This window comes from Cetorhinus maximus, chromosome 11, assembly GCF_964194155.1.
Source record: "Cetorhinus maximus chromosome 11, sCetMax3.hap1.1, whole genome shotgun sequence".
NCBI lineage: Eukaryota > Metazoa > Chordata > Chondrichthyes > Lamniformes > Cetorhinidae > Cetorhinus > Cetorhinus maximus.
Window position 1 is genome coordinate 14,190,245 of NC_135889.1, and position 26,551 is coordinate 14,216,795.

General features: G+C 44.2%; 1 protein-coding gene across 1 annotated transcript in view; it reads right to left on the reverse strand.

Moving 5' to 3' along the window:
• Positions 1-16,923, reverse strand: part of LOC144686406 (ATP-dependent 6-phosphofructokinase, liver type-like) — a 56,992-nt gene extending 40,069 nt beyond the window's left edge. The window contains exons 1-3 of the mRNA XM_078551558.1: positions 16,588-16,923; positions 5,955-6,028; positions 803-880 (exon numbers count right to left, since the gene is read on the reverse strand). Coding sequence (XP_078407684.1) covers positions 803-880; positions 5,955-6,028; positions 16,588-16,672 — 237 coding nt within the window. The 5' untranslated portion in view covers positions 16,673-16,923. The remainder of the gene's footprint in view (positions 1-802; positions 881-5,954; positions 6,029-16,587) is intronic.
• Positions 16,924-26,551: the final 9,628 nt, after the last annotated feature.

Genomic DNA, 26,551 nt, shown 5'->3' on the forward strand with positions numbered 1-26,551 from the left:
TACCCTCCCCCACCACACCCTCTCCCCCAGACCCCAAAAACTAACCTTTCCATTCAGTCCTGGGCCTTAGGTTCCCTCATCGTCCGGAAGTTGCCGTTCTGCCCACTGCAGCTTCTGCCGCTGCAGGGACTAGAGAGCTGCCGACCAATCAGATTGGCTGGCAGCTCTCTAAGGCAGGACTTCCTCCCCAGTGAGGGGCGAAAGTCCCACCTGTAGCCAACTGATGTGTGAAATGGCTGCGGGGCAGGCAGAGTCGGCAGGGATGTGTTCCCCGTCGACTCATCGGATGGCGGGTAGGGGAAACCCTGCCATCCGGAATATCCTGGCCGGCAAATTCCTAGTCTCAGCTGGCTGGCAAGAGAAAGTTGTCAAGTGGAGGTAAATAATTTAATGGGGAGGTTGTGGGTGGCGTGCGAGAATGGAGCTCAGCAGGATGTATGTGCTCATACCTCATAATGCCCGACTCGAACGTGACACCGTTACAGGCTGAATTTCATGTTTCATGAACAACAAAATCCTAAGAGGGCAATCTTGCCAAGACTGGTGGACTTAGCCCTTAGCGGCAAAACACCATTTGGTTTTGAATCCGGGTTTCAAATGTCACGGGCCAAGTGTTGCAGATGCTGTGCTGCTTTCTACTTTATTTTGAAAACGCTTCCCATTGCAGAGGTTAAAAATGATCAATGAATAAACAAAGCAATTAAAAAAAAAACACTCTCAGAAACTACACAAAACTTCTAAATCAGGGCCGATCTGTGCAAATCTTGAAGAGGAATAGAACAAAGAGTAGCCTACGGCTTACCAGTTGGATGATATTTGAAACACTGTCCCAGTTTGCCAACTTCAAGAACTCTGCACCGCCAACCAGCCCTTCGTAACCCTGCAAAAGGAAAGACATACTCATTACAACACAGAGCATCTATCATTCTGGTTCAGCCTCAACTGGAGAATTGTGCCCATTTCTGGGCACCACACTTTCGGAAAAATGTGAAAGCTTTAGAGTGGTTGCGGGAACGGTTTACAAGAATGGCCCCAGGGATGAGGGACTTCAGTTACGCGGATAGACTGGAGAAGCTAGGACTGTTCTTCAGAGAAGGGGAAGTTGAGAGGGGGATTTGATAGAAGTGTTCAAAATCATGAGGGGTCTGGGCAGAGGAGATAGAGAGAAACTGTTCCCATTGGTGGAAGGGTCAAAACCAGCGGACACAGATTTAAGGTGATTGGCAAAAGACCAAAGGCGACAAGAAGAAAAGCTTGTTCAATGCAGCGAGTGGTTAGGAGCTGGCATGCATTGAGAGTGTGGTGGAGGCAGATTCAATCGTGGTTTTCAAAAGGGAATTGGATAAGTACTTGAAGAGAAATAATTTGCAAGGCTACAGGGAAGATGCAGGGGAGTGGGATGAGTTGAGTTGCTCTTCTGGAGAACTGGTTTGGACATGATGGTCTCTTTCTGTGCCGTAAAAATGATTCTATGATTTTTGTGACATCACCTTTAGTGGCTGTGACTTCAACTGTTTAGGCCCTAAGTTCTGGAATTCCCTCTATAAACCTCTCTACCTCTGTCTTCGCCTTTAAGAAGCTCCTTAGAATCTAGCCCTTTGATTACCTGCCCTAAAATCCCCTTAGGTGGCTCAGTGTCAATTTTGTTTTATAATACCCTTGCAAAGTTCCTTAGGAGATTTTGCTACGCTAAAGGTGCTTTATAAATGCAGGTTGTTGTTGACACTCGCAGTGGGCGGCAAGTGGCAGTTCCTGTATTCAACACATGAGCTAGCTCCCAGCTTCATGGTGACTGAACAAAGACGCCTGCATTTTTTATTTACTGGGATCTTGGGATTCTACGGAATCTGTGAGGAATGTGATCTATGACTGTGTCTGTTTGTCAGTGAAAATGGAGAATCAGCTCTTAACCAGAACCCACACTTGGTTTTAGTCAAGAAGGTTGGTTTTTAGGCACATCCAAATAAAAGGAGAGAGGTGAAGAGGCTTATGGAGGAATTCCAGAGGTCAGGGCTAAGGTAGCTAAAAAGCATAGCCGGCAATGGTGTAGTGATTAAAATTGGGGATGTGCAAGAAGCCAGAATTGGAAGAGCGCAGAGATCTTGGAGGGTTGTAGGGCTGGAGGAGGCTATAAAGACAGGAAGGGGGCGAGGGCACAGGCTGATTTGAAAACAAGGAAGAAACTGAACAAAACTGAGACATTATCGGACTGAAGAGCCAGTGAAGGTCAGCAAGCGCAGTGGTGATGGTGAAGTGAGATTTGGAGTGAGTTAAGAAACAAGCAGCCAATACTGTCAGAGGTGAGAGTGGAAGAGGCAGGGGAGGGTGGTTTAAAAAGACAGTTTGTAGTAGAGAGAATTTGCATTTTGGATGAACTTTGAATGGTGAGCCGCTTTACGGGTGGAGGGCATTGCCTGATAATGCTCTAAGCAGTGTAGCCACCTGAATGGTCAAACCAGTTGTTCGCCAAATCTGTGTCCCTTGTGGCTAAGGGAGCTGAAATGGGGCGGTGTGCCAGGGCTGAAGAAGGTGAGAGAAAGTAACAGCTCTATTGGCGACAAGGGCATTAAAGGTGCTAGAGAGGGTGTGATTTAGTAAATCATTAGCTAACAAGGTATCAAGGTGAACTGAAGGCCAAAAGCTGGATCAGTGCTTCCAAAACCTTTTCCCCACTCTGACCCCTTTTCAAGGCTTGAAAATTTCCATGACCCCTCGGTGAGAGTGGGGGGTGGGAATGGTAGAAACATTTGACGGAGAGAGGGGGCGAGAATCTGTGAAAGCGGTGAGGGAGCGGGGAAAGACCACCAAGCGCAGGTGGAGGGGGGGGTTGGAAGTGGCAAAGTGTTTAAATTTAAAGTGTTTAAATTTAAGGGATTTTAAAAATCTACCTTTTCACAGGTATTTTGGAGCAGGAAACAGGCCTCAGACATTGATTAGGCCACACCCACCATTAAAAAGACACAAGGATTTAAAGGAGCCTCACAGCTGTTAACGTTCAGTCAGAGATCCACAGCAACCATTGTTGCCTCAGAGCTCGCAACCCAGAATCTCGTCTCATGGCCCCACTGGGGGTTGGGTCCCAGATTGGGAAGCCCTGGGATAGATAGTTGGGAATTTAAGAGTGCTAATTTCCAGCAAGAGCTGACCTGAGAGAATTAGTTAAGGGCGTAATGATCAAAAATGGGAGGTGTGTTGATTTATCACATATAGACTCAGAAAGAGTAATCTGAGAATTATAGTGGATAACTGTTTGAAACCATCAACCCAATGTTCAACTGCAATTAAAAACAAATGCAAATAATGTCATCTTTCTATTCATTGGTGGGACATGGGCATCGCTGGCTGGACCAGCATTTTATTGCCCATCCCTAGTGCCCTTGAGGTGGGGGTGAGCTGCCTTCTTGAACTGTTGAAGTCCTTGTGTGTAGGTACACCTGCCGTGTTGTTAGGAAGGGAGTTCCAGTATTTTGACCCAGCGACAGTAAAGGAATGGCGATATATTTCCAAGTCAGGATGGTGAGTGGCTGGGAGGGGAACTTCCAGGTGGCGGTGTTCCCGTCTATCTGCTGCCCTTGTCCTTCTAGATGGTAGCGGTTGTGGGTTTGGAAGGTGTTGCCTAAGGAGCCTTGGTGAGTTTCTGCAGAGCATCTTGTAGATGGTACACACACTGCCACTGTGTGTTGGTGATGGAGGGAGTGAATGTTTGTGGAAGGGGTGCCAATCAGCGGACTGCTTTGTCCTGGATGGTGTCAAGCTTCTTGAGTGTTGTTGGAGCTGCACTCATTCAGGCAAGTGGAGAATATTCCATCACACTCCTGGCTTGTGTCTTGTAGATGATGGACAAGCTTTGGGGAGTCAGGAAGTGAGTTACTCACCACAGGATTTGTAGCCACTGACCTGCTCTTGTAGCCACAGTATTTATATGGCTAGTCCAGTTCAATTTCTGGTCAACGGTAACCCCCAGGATTTGATAGTGGGGACTTCAGCGATGGTACTACCGTTGAATGTCAAGGGGCGATGGTTAGATTCTCTCTTCTTGGAGATGGGCATTGCCTGGCACTTGTATGGCGCAAATGTTACTTGTCACTTGTCAGCCCAAGCCTGGATATTGTCCAGGTCTTGCTGCATTTGGACACGGACTGCTTCAGTATCTGAGTCGTCGCGAATGGTGCTGAATATTGCACAATATTCAGTGCACATCCCCACTTCTGACCTTATGTTGGAAGGAAGGTCATTGATGAAGCAGCTGAAGATGGTTGGGCCTAGGACACTACCCTGAGGAACTCCTGCAGTGATGTCCTGGAGCTGAGATGACTGACCTCCAACAACCACAACCATCTTCATTTCTGCTAGGTGTGGCCCTAACCAGCAGAGAGTTTTCCCCCCTGATTCCTATTGACTCCAGTTTTGCTCGGGCTCATTGATGGCACACTCAGTCAAATGTTGCCTTCATGTCGAGGGAAGTCACTCTCATCTCACCTCGGGAATTCAGCTCTTTTGACAATGTTTGAATCAAGGCTGTAATGAGATCAGAAGCTGAATGACTCTGGCAGAACTCAAACTGAGCGTCAGTGAGCAGGTTATTGCTAAGCAAGTGTCGCTCGATAGCACTGTTGATGACCCCTTCCATCACTTTACTGATGATCGAGAGTAGACTGATGGGGCCAGGTTGAATTTGTCCTGCTTTCTGTGTACAGGACATACCTGGACAATTTCCCACGTAGCTGGGTAGATGCCAGTATTGTAGCTGTACAGGAACAGCTTGGCTAGGGGCACAGCAAGTTCTGGAGCATAAGACTTCAGTAGTATTGCCGGAATACTGTCAGGGCCCATAGCCTTTGCAGTACCCAGTGCCTTCAGCTGTTTCTTGATATCACATAGAGTGAATCGAATTGGCTGAAGACTGGCATCTGTGATGCTGGGGACCTCCTTGCCCATGTTTGACCTGATGCCATGAGATTTCATGGGGGTGGGAGTTGATGTTGAGGACTCCCAAGCCAACTCCCTTCCGACTGTAATAACAACGTGCTGCCACCTTTTGCTGGATCTGCCCTGCTGGTGGGACAGGATATACCCAGGGATGGTGATGGTGGTGTCTAGGGCAAGATCTGTAAGGTATGATTCCGTGAGTATGACTATGTCAGGCTCGACTAGTCTATGAGACAGCTGTCCCAATTTCGGCACAAGTTCCCAGATGTTAGTAAGGAGGACTTTGTAGGGTCGACATGGCTGGGTTTGCTGTTGTCATTTCTGGTGCCTTTCCTTGGATACAACTGAGTGGCTTGCTAGGCCATTTCAGGGGCATTTAAGAGTCAACCACTTTACGGAGGATCTGGAGTCACATGTAAGCCTTCCTTCCCTAAATGGGATGTTAGTGAACCAGATGGGTTTTTATGACAATTGACAATGGTTTCATGGTCATCATTAGACTTTTAATTCCAGATTTTTACGGAATTCAAATTGGTGGGATTTGAACCCGGATCTCCAGAGCATTGCCCTATTGACTGGACTGGATTACCAATCCAGTGACAATATCACTACACCACCACCACCGCATGGGCAGCTTCAGCAGAGGGATTGCTTTTCAGGCTCATAATGAATGACAGCCATTTGGTCAAGAAGCTGGAGGATGACTGGCACCCAGGAAACTGCACCCTAGTGATGAAGGATGGCAACTGAGAAAGAAACTGAATAAAATGATCAGGATGAGAAAATGTGCTCCAACTGAAGAACTGTTTATTGTGTACTTAACATTTGGTCTGGAGGGTTCCTGACGTGGTTCTCCTCTCAGTTTAAATTGCCCTTCAATCACCTGCTATGGACAAAATTCCTCTCGAAGGGCCAGAGATAAAGAGAGCAAGGCCAGTCCACCCACACTCTTCACTGCAAACAAATACAGTCAGATAGTCATTAGAGCCCCAATATTAGATAACTAGGACAAAAAGGGCACTAACCTCACAGACAAAATAAACATCAGCTCCCACATAGATCCCCATCCGCACCACTGCTCGCACCGCAGCATTCATACCTGTAGATTACAAGAACTACAGTTAGAGCAAAGAAGGTTAAGAGGTGATTTAATGGAAAAGTGTTGAAATTGAGGGATTTAGATACCAATAAAGAAACTATTTTCACTGGCAGGAGGGTCAGTAACCAGAGGACAGAGTTTTAAGCGAATTGGTCTAAGGAGCACGGGGAGGTGAGGAGAATTTTTGTTTTATGCAGTAAATTGTTATTTAATGGAATGCGCTGCCTGAAAGGCTGGTGAAAGCAGAATCAATATCTTTCAAAACAGAATTGGAGAAATACTTCAAAAAGAAAAAAATTCTGAGTTATTGGAAAAGACCAGAGGAATGGGGTTAAAACAGATCTTTCAGAAAGCTAGCAGAGGCTTGAGGGGCTGAATGGCTTCCTTCTGTGCTATACAATTATATATGCATTAACTATTATGTTCAGTGATGTTACAATTCTTACATTGGTACCAGTATGATATAGGAAAATCCATTTAAGCCAATACTATTTAAAGTGCTTCTGATACGATGCTTTTAATTCATATTCTCAAATCGTATCTAACACCAGATCTGGCTCTATTAGTACTTCATCTGATCTTATACAACTCAATCTGCTCTGTCTAGACAGAATCCACATTGGGAAGGCATCACTGTACTGTTAGCAATCATAAAAACCATATTGCAGGGAGGAAGGAAAGGAAGATTTACATTTAGACAGTGCTTTAAGGCATCTCTTAGAAACTGTTCCCAACATACAGTAATTACATTCAAGTAAAATAACAGTTATGTAGAAAAAGACTGCAATTTTTGTCCACAGCAAAATCCAACAAACTGTAATCAAATGTTTTGGTGTTATTGGTTGAGGGAAGAACGTTGGTCAAGATACAGGGGCACGTCCTTGCTCGTCTTCCAATAGTGTCATGGGAACTTCAACATTCACCTGAACCATCAGTAAGCAAGACTTCAATTTAATAGTGCACCTTAAGGGCAACACTTCCAATATCACAGTACTGACATATGAATTAGGAGCAGGAGTAGGCCTGATCATATCTGATTGTAACCTCAACTCCATATTCCCATCTACCCTCAATAACCTTTCATTCCCTTGCTTATCAAGAATCTATCTAGCTCTGCCTTAAAAATATTCAAAGACTCTGCATCCACCACCTTTTGAGTAAGAGTTCCAAAGACTCTCAACCCTCGGAGAGAAATTTCTCCTAATCTCTGTCCTAAATGGGCGACCCCTTATTTTTAAACAGTGGCCCCTAGTTGTAAGTTCTCCCACAGGAGGAAACGTCCTCTCTACATCGACCCTATCAAGACCCCTCAGGATCTTATATGTTTCAATCAAATCACCTCTTACTCTTCTAAACTCCAGCGGATACAAGCCTAGTCTGTACAACCTTTTCTCATTAGACAACCAACCCATTCCAGGTATTAAATTGGTAAGCCTTCTCTGAACTGCTTCCAACATATTTACATCCTTCCTTAAATAAGGAGACCAATACTGTACACAGTACTCCAGAGATGGTCTCACCAATGCCCTGTATAATTGAAGCATAACCTCCCTTTTTTTGTAGTCAGTTCCCTTTGCAATAAATGATAGCATTCTATTAGCTTTCCTAATTACTTGCTGTACCTGCATACTAGCCCTTTGAGGTTCATGCACTAGAATCCCTAGATCCCTCTGCATCTCAGCTCTGCAATCTCTTACCATTTAGATAATATACTTTTTTTATTTTTTCTGCCAAAATGGATAATTTCACACTTACCCACATTATACTCCATTTGCAGGTCTTTGCCCACTCAACCTATCATTATCCCTGTGTAGCCTCCTTATGTCCTCTTCACACTTTACTATCCTATTCTATCTTTATGTCCTCAGCAAATTTAGCAACCGTACCTTCAGTCCATTCATCCAAGTCATTTACATAAACTAAAACATTGAGGTCCCAGCATTGATCCCTGTGGCACACCACTCGTTACATCTTGCCAACCAGAAAAAGAGCCATTTATACCTAGTCTCTGTTTCCTCTTAGTTAGCCAATCTTCTATCCATGTCAATATGTTAGCCCCCACACCATGAGCTTTTATTTTTCACAATAACCTCGGATATAGCACCTTATGAAATGCCTTCTGGAAATCTAAATACAGTACATCCACCAGTTCCCCTTTATCCACAGAATTTTTACTTCTTCAAAGAACTCCAAAAAATTGGTTAAACATGATTTCCCTTTCACAAAACCATGCTGACTCCGCCCAATTACCCTGAATTTTTCCTAGTGCCCTGCTATAACATTTTTAATAATAGCTGCTAACATTTTCCCTATGACAGATGTTAAGCTAACTGGCCTGCAGTATTTTGCTTTCTGTTTCCCTCCCTTTTTGAACAATGGAGTTACATTCGCTATTTTCCAATCTAATGGAACTTTCCCCGAATCTAGGGAATTTTGGAAAATTAAAACCAACGCATCAACTATTTCACTAGCCACATTGTTTAAGACCCTAGGATGAAGTCCATTAGGACTTCAAAATAGACTGTCAACCCAGATTATGTGTGGTTAAATAAAGCACGGGTTGGTCGATAGTGTGCAGTAAATGGGTCTGACATTTGTGTTCACAGGTCAAAAGGACACTGTACAAAACTTGACATTCCACCAGACTTAGTGAAATCTTGTGACAACACCAATATGTGCCAACCATCAGTGCTTTATTTTGTCAATGTTTTCTGTAACCATCCAACCGTCATCCAGCCCAAATTCTTACACACAGTAAACAGATGGTGATAATTCTTGCCATTAGTGCTGGGAGTAGCACATGGAAAGGATCCGTTTCAGTGTAGTAGTCACCGCACCACAGCAGTCCTTCAGCAAGAATGCATTCAATTAAAAGCAAGCCAACAATGAAAGTCCAAGAAATGGCACTGTCACTGTAAAGAAAAAGGCTGTTTCTAAATGGACAATTTTCAGAAATTGGCTAGGTTTCACCTCCCAGTATTCCACAGGACTTTGGAACTGGACTTAAAAAGAAAACCTTGAAATGAAACACAGGCACAAGGAAGTGACTTCCTGAATGTACTAGCCAGGAGATGGCAGAGGGAAGAGTCATATAGACTCGAAACGTTAACTGTGTTCCTCTCCGCAGATGCTGTCAGACCTGCTGAGTTTTTCCAAGTATTTTTATTTTTGTTTTGGATTTCCAGCATCCGCAGTTTTTTGCTTTTATTTTAGACCACAAAATGATATGTGTTTGTCCAAGATTTAAATGATTTGTCTCAACCATTGAACTCCTGTGGCCAAGCCGTCGAACTGTAAATCATACTTACACTCTAATGAGCTCTGGATTCCAGTATGTCTGAGAGTGAGGCCACATTCCTTGGAAATGCTGATCCTCAAAACTGTTTCATTAGAGCGAAACTCATTCTCCAACCTGGTGATGCTAATAAGCCAGAATTTTCCCCATCGAAACCCCTTCATATGTTAATGGACTATTGATAAATCCAGGATGTGAGGTTATTGCAAGGTGTAAGAAGGTACAATTAAAAGTGAGAGGAGTTTGCGGCAATCATTGTCAAGGATGTGATTTTTGCACTATAAGAAGTGCACATTTAGGGACAGGGACAGCAACTTGCAAGGTTAAACATGGGTGGGATTGATCATCTGCACAAGTGGGAACGTATTCCTCTGAGCAATCAACAGGGTGGGTGCAGTTCGGGAGTTAAGAGCACAGTGTTTGTAAGTATTGATTTAACTTGATGGGAGCAGGGTACTGATGTTTGTAGGTTTTCGGAGGGTACTGATGTTTATAAGTTACTGGTGGTACAATAAGCTGTTAAAAGAATACAGAGGCATACCGAGCCTTGACCATTTTCTCCACCTGCTTGGGTTTAGGTTGGACTTTGGAGTTAAGAGTATAAAAGGGAGGTGGGGGCTCAGCCACCGCTCAGTAGGAGTGGGTGGAATTGGAGAATGGATGGCAATGAAAGCTGTGTGCATGGTAGTGATAGAGGAAAAATGGATGGAATAGGGGGGGGAATAGATGGCTACAAGAGGGAAGGGAGAATAGATGGCAATGAAAGTTAAGGGAAGTGGGTAAAAGTGCCTTGGAATGGGTGAGGAAAGAGATTGCCAGCACTAATGTGAGGAGAAGGGAAGTAGGGAAAGATTGTCAGCATGAACTCTGGAGAGAGAAAGTGCCAACTTCAAATTAGAAATGGAAGAAGGGATGAGGAAAATTGCATGGGGTTGGGGTGGGGGTGAAAACTAGCATCGAGAGTATCATTCTTTATTTCTTTATTTGTCCCATTACCACTCCCTTTTGTCATTTATTCAGGGATCTTCCCCTTCTCCTCACCCATTCCAAGGTACTGGTGTTGCTTCTACAGTCTTCCCTTAACAAGGACAAACGATTGAAGGAGAAACAAGAACACAATAAGTCTACTTGGTCCTAGTCACAGATGCAGATGGCTAATTTTAGTCATGATTTTATTACGGCTGGATACCTCAGATATATGATTCATGATTGAAAATCTCATACCTTGGTACTTTTCAATGATTTCTGTTCAATTATTGTCTGAACCCATTGGGCCATTTCCTGCCTAGCCATACACTGTAGCCCATGCATTACCCTACATTTAATATTTTAAGAATGTCTTGAGGAAATGTTTTGTTGAGGAATTATAAAAAGGATGGGGGTTTTTGATTAAATAATCTAGAGAATGGCTAAGGCTCTCGGCAATGGATTTGGTCCTTCAGGCCTTAAGAGTATAGCTGCAGTGAATTTTCTGATGTGGGTTGAAACACCGTTACTAGTGGTGCTGGTATCGAGAACAATTTGAACTGATGAAGTAAAAAGATGAATGGCACAACGCTGAAGTGTGTGGGTGATATTTTCCATGTGCCAAATTCTTTCCTGAGTGTTATGCTGGTATATATGGTACTAAAATTACCAATTAGATGACACCAAGGGCTGGGTTTATTGAATGTTTGAAGGCAGGAGAGCTTGTAAAATGGAGCGCATGGCCTGCTCTCTGTCCTTCTGCCCGTTCCCGACCTGTCTCCCATTTTACAGGGTGGTAGTGGTGTCGTCGGATAGCCAGCCTGTCCTTGGGCCTATTGAGGCCCTTAAATAGCCAATAAGTGGCTACTTAAGTGCCTCATCCCACTGTCGCTATTTACCTACCTGCAAGGGAGGTGGGGTGGGGGGGGGGGGGGTAACGCGACAGCTTTTATGAGTGGGCTGGTGTCAGGCAAGGGATGGAACCTCCTTTGGGTGTCCCCTGTGCCCATTAGAGGCACCAAGGACATACCCCATCTTTAACACTCCCAACCCCCCAAACCTGGCATCCCAAGCCCCCATAGCCCCTCACTCTGCCAGCCAGTCCCATCCAAAACCTCAGGCTCACCTGAAGGTAGGTCACATCTGTCCAGTCCACTGAATCTTTTGAGCAGGTCACTGGCATGGTGGATAAGGGGTGTCTAGTGATGTTATCTGAATGGACTTTGAGAAATGGCAGGGGATGTCTGGAACTCCATTTTCCCCAAAAGGCTGTGGATGTTTGGGCATTTGAAATTTTCAATTTGCAATTGATCAAATTTGTCAGGTAAGGAATATGGAGAAAGATTGGGTAAATGGGATTGAGGTGAGGATCTTACATTAAAGAGGTTATAAATTGTTAAAGTGTTAAATCCATTACATTAAACAGAGTCAGATGCTGATGCCAAGTCTCTCATTAATGATCTCTAAAATAGCTGCTGGGAAGGTCTTGTGGTGCAGTGGGTAGCATCTCTACCTCTGGGCCAGAAGCTCTGGGTTCAAGTCCCACTTTGGCACCTGATGGCCATGCAAGGTGTTCATAACCTGGCCAAACAGATTGATTATCAGCCTGTAAACCCTTACAAAATGAATGCCTAATGGCATGTGGTATGAGTAGGAGCATTTCCTGGTCAGCCATACTTCAGAAGACAATAGCAAACCACTGCAGTACTTTGTCAGGCATAATTATGGACCAATCCAATGGAAGTCCATAGTCACCAACACCCTCTTAGGGCATGGTACTGAAGGAGGAGGAAAATAGTTGGTATGCAGCCTCAGCCTGCAAAACTTCTGAAAGGAACATCAATACCATTGAGAAATGTTGGTAAAGGTACACAAACCCAGTATGTGAAACAATCAGATTGAAGGGAAATGTCTTGGCCAAAAGGATACTGATCAATAGGATGTTGTGTGGCACTGCCACAGTGCTAAATGGGATAGATAGCAACTCAAGACTGGGCCATTAGCAGCAGCAGAATTGTACTCAAACACAACATGTAATCTCATGGCCCAGCATATCCCCCTCTCTACCATTACCATCAAGCCAAGGGATCAACCCTGGTTCAATGAAGAGTACAGGAGGGCATGCCAGGAGCAGCATGCGTACCCAAAAATGAGGTGCCAATTTGGTGAAGTAAACACAGTATACTTGCCTGCCAAACAGCTTAAGCAGCAAGTGATAGACAAAGCTAAGCGATCCCACAACCAATGGATCAGATCTAAGCTCTGCAGTCCTGCACATCCAGTCGTGAATGGTGGTGGACAATTAAACAACTCACTGGAGGAGGAGGCTCCACAAATATCCCCATCCTCAATGATGGTGGAGCCCAACACATCAGTGCAAAGGATAAGGCTGAGGCATTTGCTACAATCTTCAGCCAGAGTACCAAGTGGATGATCCATCTCGGCCTCCTCCAGAGGTCCCCAGCATCACAGATGCCAGTCTTCAGCCAATTCGATTCACTCCACGTGATATCAAGACATGGCTGAAGGTGCTGGATATGCAAAGGCTATGGGCCCTGACAACATTCCAGCAATAATGCTGAAGACTTGTGCTCCAGAACTTGCCATGCCCCTAGCCAAGCTGTTCCAGTACAGCTACAACACTGGCATCTACCCGGCTATGTGGATAATTGCCCAGGTACATCCTGTACACAACAAGCAGGACAAATCAAACCTGGCCAATTACTGCCCATTAATCTACTCTTGATCATCAGTAAAGTAATGGAAGGTGTCATCAACAGTGCTATCAATCAGCACTGGTAACCTGCTCACTGACGCTTAGTTTAGGTTCCGCCAGGGCCACTCAGCTCCTGATCTCATTTCAGCCTTGGTTCAAACATGGACAAAAGAGCTGAACTCCCAAAGTGAGGTGAGAGTGACTGCCCTTGACATCAAGGCCAAATGTGACCGAGTGTGGCATCAAGGAGCCCAAGCAAAACTGGAGTCAATGGGAATCAGGGAAAACTCTACGCTGGTTGGAGTCATACCTAGCACAGAGGAAGATGGTTGTGGTTGTTGGATATCAGTCATCTCAGCTCCAGGACATCACTGCAGGAGTTCCTCAGGGTAGTGTCCTAGGTCCAACCATCTTCAGCTGCTTCATCAATGACCTTTCTTCCATCACAAGGTCAAAAGTGGGGATGTTCGCTGATAATTGCACAATGTTCAGCGCCATTCGCGACTCCTCAGATACTGAAGCAGTTCATATACAAATGCAGCAAGACCTGGGCAATATCCAGGCTTGGGCTGACAAGTGTCAGGTAACATTCGCGCCACACAACTGTCAGGCAATGACCATGTCCAACAAGAGAGAATCCAACCATCGCCCCTTGATGTTTAATGGCATTACCATCACTGAAACCTCCAGGATGTTGATACTGGGGGATATCATTAAACAGAAACTGAACTGGATTAGCCATATAAATACTGTGGCTACAAAAGCAGGTCAGAAGCTAGGAATCATGCGATGAGTAACACACCTCCTGACTCTGCAAAGCCTGTCCACCATCTACAAAGCACAAGTCAAGAGTGTGATGGAATACTTCCCATTTGCCTGGATGAGTGAAGCTCCCATAACTCAAGAAGCTTGGTACCATCCACGACAAAGCAGCCCGCTTGATTGGCACCAGATCCACAAACATTCACTCCCTCCACCACTGACGCACTGTAGCAGCAATGTGTACCATCTACAAGATGCACTGCAGGAATTCACTAAGGCTCCTTCGACAGCACCTTCCAAACCCACGACCACAACCATCTAGAAGGACAAGGGCAGCAGATAGATGGGAACACCACCATCTGGAATTTCCCCTTCAGATCTCTCACCATCCTGACTTGGAAATATATCACTGTTCCTTCACCGTCGCTGGGTCAAAATGCTGGAACTCCCTCCCTAACAGCACTGTGGGTGTACCTACACCACGTGGACTCCAGCGATTCAAGAAAGCAGTTCACCATCACCGTGTCAAGGGTAACTAGGGATGGGCAATAAATGCTGGCCCAGCCAGCGAAGCCCACATCCTGTGAATAAGAAAAAAGCTGACAATAGAAACGACACTCCAACATGTCTCCTTTCATAGAACTGACCCTAGTGCCACTACCTAATCCAAAACTCTAAAACGAATGCAGAACAGGGAAAGACAATGCCATGCAATGATTAGCATGCTCGCCTCTCAGTCACAATGCTCTGGGTTCAATTCCCACTCCACAGGCTGGAATACAAAATCTTGATTGACAGTCCAGTGCACTAGTGAGGGAGAACAGCACTGTTAGAGGAGAAGCTAAACTGAGACCCCATCTGCCTTCTCAGACAGACATAAAACATTGCATGGCATTCCATATTTGAAGGAGAGCAAGAGGGTTCCCACTGAAATCTTGGCCCGTAGTTATTCTTCAAGTAACATTGCTTAAACAGATTACCTGATCACAGCCACATTTCTGTTCATGGGAACTTGCTCAACACAACCTGGTGGGTGAATTTCCTACATCACAACAGTGACTACGCTACAAAAAGTAGTGCATTTTCGGTAAGTTGTTTTGGGGTGCCCCAAGGTTGTGAAAGGTGTTATATTAGTGCAAAATCTTTTTCTTTCTTCTTCAGGAAGTGCAAAATGAGCGTGACACATGCCTTGCCACATTAGTACTTATCAATAACCGCCCTCAAGATGTCTACATCGCAGAAGTTTCTGGAAAGCTTGCTCAAAAAGCATACCGGTCAACCCAAGGTTAAACCCAGAATGTGTGCCACAGTAATCACCAGAGTTGGCTCATTTAACAGCAGTCAGATTTTGTTGGGGACAGTTTAAAAGATAGATTAGAAATGCAACGGATTGAATGGAACTCAGTGGGCATGAGGAATTAACATTCATGCTTGCCATGTCCAAACAGAAAAGCAGAGCGGAATTGATGCAGGATGAGTTGAGATTACAGCTCTGGTCCTGATTTAAGGCAGTCAACCTCAAAAGAAATGTTAGGAATCTGCGTTTGTACTTTGCCCTGACACATAGGCTTTGTGAAAATGAGTTTGAATTTAAAAAAAAATTCAAATTTTGACATTGGTTACCCTATTTCAGCAGTTTTCAGGTACACCATTCAAAAAATCAGAGAGAGCTTTAACAGTAGGGGAATGACAGGAATCAAATACATGACGTTGCAGATTGGAACTGCATTTTAAACACTTCAAATTTGGGACTGAAAATGTGCCACAACAGGCTAAATGTTTTTTTTTAAAAACAAGACTCACGCCTGAACAGGCAGCAACTTGAATGAAGTCTTGGGAGGGCAGTGCAAAAGTGGGGCCCCTATTGATTTGCACTCTCCCTCCCACCCAGTCAGTCAGTCAGTCTCAGAGTCTGGGTCCCAGGAACAACCTGCCAGGCAGCACGTCCTCCACCACGTGACCCACACCCGCCGCCGCCATCATTGAGACTGGCAGAAATAGAGGTGAGGGGATAAAAAAATCAAAATTTTCAAGTCCACACCATCCGTTCGCAATTTTATCATTTGCGCCCTTGCGAAATTAATTTAAAAATTAGAAAACTTTCCGGGTTACGAATCTTTTTTTAAAAAAATCTACACCTTAACAGGTCCGTATCAATGATGGCGGCGGCTTGGTTTTTTTTTTAAACGGACCCATTTAACCGTTGGGCTCCGGCGTTTTCCGTTAAAAAAAACGAAGACGACAACCATTTGCGACCAGGTCAGTCACCAATTAAACATTATTCCCTGACCGAATGGGAGGTTAAAAGGTGCGAATCTGACAAGCAATGAAAAAAGAGAAGCCCCGACAGCTGGAGGGAGGAAAAGAGGGGTGTTTTTGGAGGAGAAAAACTCAATTTTCTATTATCTTTAATAAATATCTTGAACTAAGCCCGACCGACAGATCAAATATTCCGCACAACGGAACGGAAAACAGCATCGAACTGTCTGTGGGGAAAAAAAACCGCTTCAGGGGCGACCACTGTTTTCCCCACCCGCCTGATCACTTTTTAAAATTACTTTTAAACATTTCCACCTCTTTAATCTCTCATTTGGTCATAATCCTGGCACTTGCATTGCATCTGAAAAATTAATCCTCTTATGTTTCTCTCCCGTGTATTACCAGGAGTTGTGTGGGGGGGGGGGGGGGGGGTGGGGTCGGTGTGCTGAAATGCTGCAATATTGCTCTTCGTTTCCCGAGATTGCAGCTGCGGCGGGTCCTTATCGCTATTTTTTTTCTTTTCTTCTTCAATCTGTCCAAAAGGAGATTGGAAAATGTTACCTTGTGCATCTCCTCCGCTGGTCAACACCGCGATGGATTTCCCAGCGCCTCTGCTCCTCAGTTGCTCCATGTCCACTTGTGCCATGATGTCCTCTCCTCTCCTGCACTGTATTGCAGCTGATTCCCCTTCCTCTCCTTGCAAGCTTCCTGGGGTTTTTTTTTTGGGGAAGGTTTTCCCTTTGCCTCAGATCACTGTGTCTGACTACACAAGCAGAGCCCCTTCCACCAACTGAATGCAAATGACCCTCAGCCAAGGCATGCCCACATGCAACCTATGTTTCATAACTCCTCCCTCATATCCCTTCAGCTTTATTTTATTTATTTCTGGCGCATCATTTAACCAAAGGAACCCAGTACGCAGCCTGAAGCCTTAACTCTGTGTCACAATTGTGCCTGCATTTCCTGGGTGAACTTGCAGATTCATTTTGGAGCTGATTTCCTTCTTTTGGGGTTGCAATTTCACCCTCCTCCTTGCAAAACCAGAAACAATTCTGATGCCAAACACAGATTTGAAGTGTGGGAACCTGAAAAGCAGCATTACCTAATCCCGCCTTCAGTTTATGATTGGCATAACTGGCTCTGGCATTTGTCCTTGACGGACTGGGTTCTCAACTCTGATTTTATTTCAGGGATAAGAAATAAGGATCTCACTAAATACAAATGACAATTCAATGCTTAATGCACATTCATTAGAAATAACTTGTATTCATATAGTGCCACAACATCTCTCAAACATGCCAAAGAAATATTTTGAAGCATTTTCTGTTTTGTAGGTGAACATGGCACCTATTTGGTGCACAGCACGACCCCACAAACAGCACGGAGTTGAAAGATGAGCAAATCTTTGGTGGTGCTGGTTAGTGAGGAATGTTAGTTAAGGGAATTGTAGCAAGCCAAATGGCATGAATCCTGAAGAAAAATATATTAAGGAAGGGGGAACAGTAGGGAAACGAGGCGAGGTGAGGAGAAGGGAAAGGAAGGGCAGAAAGCAGGGAGTGAAAGGGAGGAGAAGAGGGCAGGGCAAGGAAGGGGAGTAAGGGAGGGGTGAGTCTATACACTTGGAGTGGCTGTCTGAGCCTTTCAAACATGAGGAAGCCATTGAAAAATCTTGATATTTCTACTTTTCCTAGGTGGGCTTTTGGGTTTTCATTCTACTGCTAGTTGCCAGCAAATTAGGGGGAGAGGGTGGAGTAGTAGTAATGTTGCTGGACTAATGATCCAGAGACCCAGGTTAATGGGTTCAAATCCCCCATGGCAGCTGGTGGAATTTGAATTCAGTCAGTAAAGCTGGTTTCAGTAATGGTGACCATGAAACTATCATTGATTGTCCTAAAAACCCATCTGGTTCACTAATGTCCTTTATGGAGGGAAATCTGCCACCCTTACCTGGTCTGGCCTGGGTGTGACTTCAGATACACAACAATGTGGTTGACTGTTAACTGCCCTCTGAAGTAGCCCAGCAAGCCACTCAGTTCAAGGGCAATTAGGGATGGGCAATAAATGCTGGCCTTTCCAGCGATGCCTACATTCCATGAAAAGAATAAAGAGAAAAAAAAGGGCAAAGGTTTGAGAGTTTGCATATAGAAGCATTACTTAGAATTCATACTGCTCTTTTGATTGCTTGGAGGGGGCAGGAAAGGTCCATCACATCGTGGGAGGAGCCCTGCTTTCATTAATTGGTAAACAGACTTAATTGCAGAATTACTTACAGGCACAATGCTATTAGAATGTTGTGACCATTCTGTGTACATACAGATAAGGCATTACTATTAGCTTTATATATATATATACTGCTTTTATCCAATGTTGAGGAATTTTTTTATCACAATATATCATAGTTTCACTTTTTTGCTGCTGTTGGATAATGGCACAGAATCTTTGAGCACTGATCAATCAATTTGTACTCGATGGTAATGCAAGGACGCATGCTGCTGACCTCAAAGAAAGCTACCCATGAATATGTAGAGGTCTCTGTGGCATAGATTTCCCTTTTCCTGATGAAAGCTGGTGCTAAGTTGAAGACATGCAGCAGTAATAATGTCAGCAAGCAGGTAGGCAGCCAGTTCCATCAATTATTCACATAGAGCAAACCAGGAAATTAGAACAATTGAAACCCTTAATTTTTAATTAATATTTTCAGATAGCAATATAATAATCATGATTGGATTAAGATAGAAGCTAAAATATAGTTAAACAGCTTTCAAGAAAAGGGCAATTTTTTAAAAAATTGTGCATATTTTAATCATTTTGGAGAAATTTGATAATTTTGATATAAAAATTAGCTTACCAGGGCTAATAGGGCTGGTTAGCAGTAATTAGGGATGGGCAATAAATGTTGGTCTTGCCAGTGACACCCTCCTCCCATGAAAGAATAAAAAAATTCTGAGGTTAGTATGCTGTTAAAAACCCAGTTACACCTCATTCAACAAGATGTAATGGTTATAGAGATTTGTACAGCAGGAGTAACAGTATTGAATGGAATTTCTCATCAAATCATGATTACAGTGGAGATTGCAGTCTGTGGGAACTACTACGCTGCAACCTATAGAGGAGTATAGGCTCAGTGACAACTTCTGTGTTTCCACATTATTCTGAACAAGTGCAGAACTCCCAAAGATGCTGTCAGCTTCATTGAAGCAATGATGGTAGATGCTGACTCTTATTCCTTCATTACCACAGCAAAATCTGGGCCATTGACTTGGTGATCCAAACTGATTATTTAGTGAATGCAAATCCCCGAAGCCAAGCGATAGCCTCCTCATTTGCGGACTTTAATATGATTAGCCCACCGCTTAGTCTGTAGAGGGGACACTCCTTGGTAACGTGCAACATTGTTTGTGTCTGTCCACAAGTGCAGAAGGGGTTTGTACTGAGGCCCCAACAGTGGAGGTTGGCTGCACAGGGGCCCTGGCTTGTCCTGAACCTGTTTCAACAAGGACCACTCTCGCCGTGGCAGTTCAAAGCCTGCCATTCGACAGGTGGGGTTTGTTAGAAGGAACTTGTTTGTGACTTCCCATGTTTCCCATTCCTTGATCCAAAGGATATCTGCTAGTAGATCTTGCTGAGAAAGGGTGCTCCATTTGGGGCGCTGAGAGGTGATCAAATGAGGTGCAACTCAGATGCTTTCAATCAGCTTGTGGGTTTTCGGCAGTCAGCCCATATCTGGGGGAGTGATGTTTGCAAGGACAGGGAGCCAGAGGAGGAGTACCAGCTATGATGTGCATTGTTGCATTTAATTGAGTGTCCACAAGATGTGTGTGTGATAACAGACTGATAAAGGACATCCTCACCAAATGCCGGATTCCTCCTCGTTAGTCAGTTAATATTTACTTGTTTGCACTGTGGTCTGGTGACTGCTTTGGAATGTGACAATCATAATTTTTTTCTGTTTTTCATTTTTCCCAATTTTGCAGCATTTTCCTTTTCCACTTTGTTTCTTCTGACTTTTTCTTTTATTTCTTCAGTGCATTCTTCTATTGCTTGACTAAGATGATCTGTTATATCACCCAGCCATCAAATCCACTGGTACTTCTTCCCTGTTAGTGTGCTTGCTAGTTTCCCTTCCCCTTTTTTTTTGACTCCATAAAGGTTTGATTTTTCAGTACTGAAGAAGGAAATGCATCAGAAATGTCAACTCTCTCTGCACCACAGATCTTAACCGATTTGCTGTGTGTTCCAGCCTTTGTGTTTTTGTTTCAGACTGCCAGCTTTTTATTCACAAAATCCTGTACTTGTAAGGAAATTATGACTGGAATGGATTGTCAGAAACAAGTTTCACCCATTTTGCTCCATTCATCTCCTAAAAGCATCGAGGTCCGTTGTGCTACTGCTTCACTGTACTCCAGTGGTCTTTCTTTGGGTAATCCTGGATAGTGGATGCAGCTGGGTATGAGGGAGGTGGGTGGCAGGGTGGGAGAGGAAGTGGACGGGAGATGGTACAATGCTCAAAGCAGAAGCAAAATAAGAGGGGAAAAAAATCGATATCATGTTTGTAGTCAAACTAAACAAAGTTAGATTGTTTCTAGTAGTGACACTTTGTGTGAGAAACAATGAAACAAATAAAAACACAGAAAGTAACAGAGGGATTGTTTTAAACTGTGAAACAAATAGGAATTACAGTTTATTTAGTATCAGTGAGACAATGCCCCAGATCTGAGAAAGTAAGAAGTAAAAGAAATGTGAAACCATTAATAGGCTTGTAAACTGAAATCCAATCTGTTTGGATAAGCAAGGGTTCAATGTTTAATACAGACTTCAGCTCAGTTATTGTGATTGGGGCCTAAAGTTCCCAACGGCTTGCCAGCAGAGCAGAGAAGGTGAGGAGATTTAATTGATTATGAGGGGTTTTGATAGGATAGATAGAGAGAAACAGTTTTCAATGGATTAATAACCAGAGGGCACAGGGTGAATGCAATTGGCAAAAGAACCCAGGCTGATGGGGGCCGGTAATGGGAGGCTGGGAGGCGGAGCGGTGATGGTGGTGAACTTTTGTTTTGTACAGGAAGTTGTTGTGATCTGGAATGCACAGCCTGAAAGCGAAGCAGATTTAACAATAACTTTAAAAAGGGAATTGGTTAAATGCTTGAAAAGGAAAAATGCAGGGCTGTGGGGAAAGAACAGGCCAGTGGGACTAATTGGATGTCTTTTTCAAAGAATGGCCACCTTCTGCGCTGTATTATTCTATAGGTGATCAGATCCTGTGATGTAAATTTGTGTTTCCGTGTGCTTGCTTTTTGAGTGGGATTATTGGACATGTCTCAAAGTACTGTTTTTTTAAAGAAACAAGAATCAATTGTTCCATTGTGCTTCCTAATGTGGGGAGGATTTCACTATTGAGGTGACTAAGACTTTTTTGGTGGGTTTTGTTTATTTTTGGACATTTTTTGTGTCTTTTTCCTCCAGCATTTTGAACTATATTGCCATTCAGCATTTGAAGCCAAAAAATAATTTATTCTTGACAATCAGAAGGTAGTATTCAGTGAGTAATGCACAACAGCTCTATGTTTTTGCAAGTGCTATAACTGAATAGGAACATGTAAGTAATAATTTGAACATTACAAAATTTTTGAAACAGCCAAATGTTAAAATATTTTAGAATAGAAGAAATGTACTTGTCATAAAGAACATGACACTGATATTTCTATGTTGCTTCTCAAGTATAGAACGACAAAGGTAAACTAAGGACGGAGAGCACGGATTTTAGAGGCAGGGTATTTCACAAATTGGTTCAAGGATTTTTTGAACAAGTTGTTGATTGCATGGATAAAGCGAGTTCAGTAGATGTGGTGCATGTTGATGTTCAGAACATAGGAAAAGTAATAGGTCATTCAGGCCCACAAGCTTGTTCTGCCATGGAGTGAGATCATGGTTGATCTGTATTTTAATTCCATACGCCTGTCTTGACTCCATATCTCCAATCTTTGACTAAAATAAATATATCCATCCTTAAAATTACATCTACTGCATTTTGTGGAATAGAGTTCCACACTTCTGCCAGCTTTTGTGAGAAGAAGTGTTTCCTAACTTTTTTCCTGAATGACCTGGTTCTGATTTTAGTGTTATATTCTCTTGTCCTAGGTTTACAGCACTGTTTGTGAGCCAGGTAAAGTAGGATCCCATCCTCCCAAACTTCCACCATCAGATTCCCTCGCCCATCTCTGCCTTGTGAACTCTAAGCAACAGGAACCTTAGCTGCTCTTGGGTTACCGAGTCTGCTGCACCATTCTCTACATGACAAGGAGCCAAGCCCATCAATCAGGCTGACTTCCACACGGAACCTGCTCAATCATGCACAGTGTAACTCTACAGTGTTTGAGGGCAGAACTCTGTTCCCCAGGCTTCAAAATCCTAATCAAGTAAATATCAGGGCCCATGGGCTGAATTTTCATTTTGGGGTCATATCCAGGTCCTGACCCCACACCGTGTCAGCGTCTGACATGTGACGTGATTTTGAAGGTGATGGATAATCAGCAGCTAGAAGGCATGTCCACCTTCCAGTTAAGTACATCAGGTAGGCTTTTGGGCTGGAGGGCCAATCGGAGGTCCTCCAGCATTGAAAGAGCAGCAACCTCACTGTCAGGGGTGGGCACTGCTGATGTAGGGAGGAGAGAAATAGGGTGCCTTAAGATGGAGGCGTCCAACGAGCACACCTTATCATTTTTCAACACAAGAAGTGACCACAGTTGGGTGACTGCTATTGTTAAGGATGGAAGGGTTGAAACAATACAGAAGTGATGGCCCCTCATCTGTTGCCAGGAGGCTTCAGCCTCGGAACATGGCCTTAACAGGCACTTTAATTGCCTTAATAGGCTACCCACAGTTTACAGGCAGGTAGCCATCACAGCCTACCCCACCCCACCAACCCGCCTCTACCAAAATTGGCCAGAGACAGGAACATGCTGGCAAAGCCGCTCTCCAGCACCAAATTTTTCCAGCCTTCCTGCCTCCGGTTCTGCATCTGATGTGTTTTGAATAGTCTTTCCTTTGTGTCTAGAATGCAGAAAAGGTGGCAACAGAGATAAAAAGTTGGTTTAAATTTAGGAAACTAAGTGCAAGAGTAAAATGGTGTTGCTCAGATTGAAAGAAAGTTGGAATTGGTGTACCCTAGATCTTAGTGCTGGGTCTCTTTTGTTGTTAGCATATATATTTGGATTTGGGTATTGGAGAAATAATCATGAAATTTGCCAACAACAGAAAAATATGAGGTCTGGAGTGAGGAGCATTTTAAACTGCCTATGCCTTCCTGAAGTTAGTTTATTGGAGCTGAATTTTACCAGTCCCATGGGGCCCTCCTTTTTGGGCACTGGTTGGTCCATGGAAGGGACCCCCAGAAGCAATGGTTGCCCCACGGCATTGGTGCTGCTTGTCTTCAGCCACCACTACACACACACCCACCCCCCTCCCCGCTTTTGTCAAGTCCAGCCTGACTGACCCCAGCATCCTCAGACCTCACTTCCCCAACTTTGAGGGGGCACAACTATCAATGCACCTTCATTCTCCACGTGCAGCCGCAGCATTGCTAATGGTAATGCTGCAGAGCTAAATGGCCCTCTGATTGGGCCGGCAACTCTATGGAGTGGGCAGCAGTGGCATTTGATTGGGACCCTGGGCCCCACCAAAGCAGGGTTAAAACCACCCCCCCCCCAACCCACTGCCCACTTTTGGCCTTGATGGTGGGCAGGACCATCTGTTCCCTCCACAAAATTCCACCCTCAGAATGGGCAGTTGAGTGTGTGATATTTGCGTCATATGCCCCTGAAATTATGGAGGTGATGGAAATTTATACTTTTCAAAAAACAGCCTGGCATATGAAGTCCTCACCTTGACCCAAGATGGATCCGGGGTGGGGGTGGGGGGGGTCATCTGACTTTTTGTGATTTCTACTCAGACAGGAACTAACTCATGCCTCTGGAAGGTCATTGAAATATAAATGTCCATGGATGGAAGACCCTCCCTTGCAAAGAGATTCAAAATGCAAGATCAACAGTGGAATTTACAGCTCCTATTGTCTGGGTATTTATAGAAACTCAAATACAATAGTCCCCCAGACTCAGAGTCTGCAAACTCAAAACCTAGGAAGAGAGTTATGATGAAACCAGTTTATCACAAGCAAGTGTGAATAGCCACCATTCATCCTCCATTGTGTAGCAATGGCCTCTAACATTCTATCATCTGTATGGATACCAGAAGTATTGATTATGTGGTCAAATGATAAAAACTGACTTACCTACGAAAATTCTCTTTTCTACAGAAGCTTGGCCACAACTTCATATGAAAATTCAGAGACTTGTAACCAACATTTATCTTCAAATAACCAAGAGAAGGAAACCATCAGGCCTGCAACGCATTCATGTTAAACGACTTACTATGGACACATGATTCATTTCTTGTTATTCTTTTGATAATTCAGGTGCATGCACCATCTTTAGAACTCATCTTTTCTTGTGTGTATGTATCTGTGTGTTTGAGGGAGTGAGTGTTTTTGTTGTTGACAATAACCCAGTGGCAATAACCATTTATTCTTTCTTTCAATTTAAACTCACCAGAAAGCCTATTTGTGTCTATCCTTTAAAGTCACAACACTCAAAGGGTTTAAAACACTTCCCCTGAAATATACATCTTGTTGTGGACAACCAAAAGGTGAGGGAAAAGGGGAAAAGTTATCTCACCACCTCTTCCAGTCTGTAAGAGACAGCAGATGCAATTTAATGTGGATAGATGCAAGATGATGGGATGTTAACCTAAGCTCCATCTGCTCTCTCAGGTGGATGTGTCAGCTTTCATGGCATTATTTTGGGGAGATGGTGGTGTGGTGGTAATGTCATTGGACTAGTAATCCAGGCTGATGCCCTGAGGGCAGGGATTCAAATCCCACCAAGGCAGCTGGCGGAATTTAAATTCAATTAATAAATCTGGAATATATAGCTAGTCTCAGTAATGGTGACCGTGACAGCTATTATCATGTAAAAACCCATCTGGTTCACTAATGTCCTTTAAGGAAGAAAATCTGTCAAGCTTACCTGGTCTGGCCTACATGTGACTCCAGACTTACAGCAATGTGGTTGACTCTTAACTGCCCTCTGAAATGGCCTAGCAAGACACTCTGTTGAAGGGCAATTAGAATGGCCGTGCCAGTGACACCTATATCCTGTGAAAGAATAGAAAAAAACTGTTTTGAAGAAGAGCAGGAGTATTCTCTCCACTGTTCTGGCCGACATTTATTTCTCAAAAACATCACTAAAACATGTCTGGTTAATGTCACATGGCTATTTGTGGGTCCTTGCTTTGCAGAAATTGGCTGTCACATTTCCTACCCTTTAAAACCTCTTCATTGCCTGAAAAGTGCTTTGGGATGTCATGAGGTGATGAAAGTTGTTGTCTAAATACAAGTCTTTTTTCTTTAGATAATGCATGTCGGGAGTAAAACATAGGGAATAGAAAGACACTGAAGTGCGTGGATGAACAGAGGAGTCTTGAAGTTCAAATACACAGTTCCTTTAAAGTACATGGAGATTGATACCCCAAAAAATCTGAACATTTTCGATTTTATAGATAGAGACATTGGGCGGAATCTTCCACACCTGCTGACATCGGGCGTGTTTGGTGACGTGAGTGGATAATATGGCGAGAAGGCCAAAAATTGGTTTCACGATGTCGTGAAACCAGTTTGTGACCGTCCTCTCTGCCCGTCAATGGTGGGCCGCGTTTCCCACCTTTGGATGTCTGGAACCTCAATGTAATACATCTGCATATCATTATAAGCCCAGCCCGCTGGAATCATCCTCCCCCCGCGCTGGATCATTTGAGCCCATTGGCATGATTGCATGCCGACGTGTTTCACAACAGCATATTTAAGGCGTGCACTTGGTGGGCTGCACTTCGAGGGGAACTCGGAGGTGAGTGCACAGTAATGTTGCGTCGTGCTCACCAGGGTTGCCTGTTGGACTTCAAGGTCGAGGTGCCACACATTCAGGCGAGGGCACAGGCAAGTCGCTTTTCCCGATTGGCTGATAGTGCGGTGCCGGGGCAAGGGCTGTCCTGCAGTTGAGGCAAGTTGAAGTAGGGTGCAAGGGCTGTATTGCGGTTGAGCTGACTTGGAGGTGGCAAGGGCAGCGCTGCAGTTGAGGTGACTTGGGGGTGGGGGGGCTGCAAGGGCTGCATTGCAGTTAAGGAGACTTGGAGGGGTGGGCAAAGGCGCAATGCAGTTGATGGTAGCGCTCAAGCACATGCGGACTGGGAGGGAGGGATGCAGCCACGCATTAGGGAAACCTTGTATAAAGCGACCATTCTTCCACAGCCATATTGACATGTTTGGAGACAGGCCTCTACCTTACCTGCCCACTCAAGCAACACAGAGACATGAAATTACCACCAAATGCTCCTGAACATTTCTATCCCTCGGGGCACAGACTGCAAACTAATGAGCATTTTAGAGGTCTGCAGAACAGTTGGACGACTGGGCACG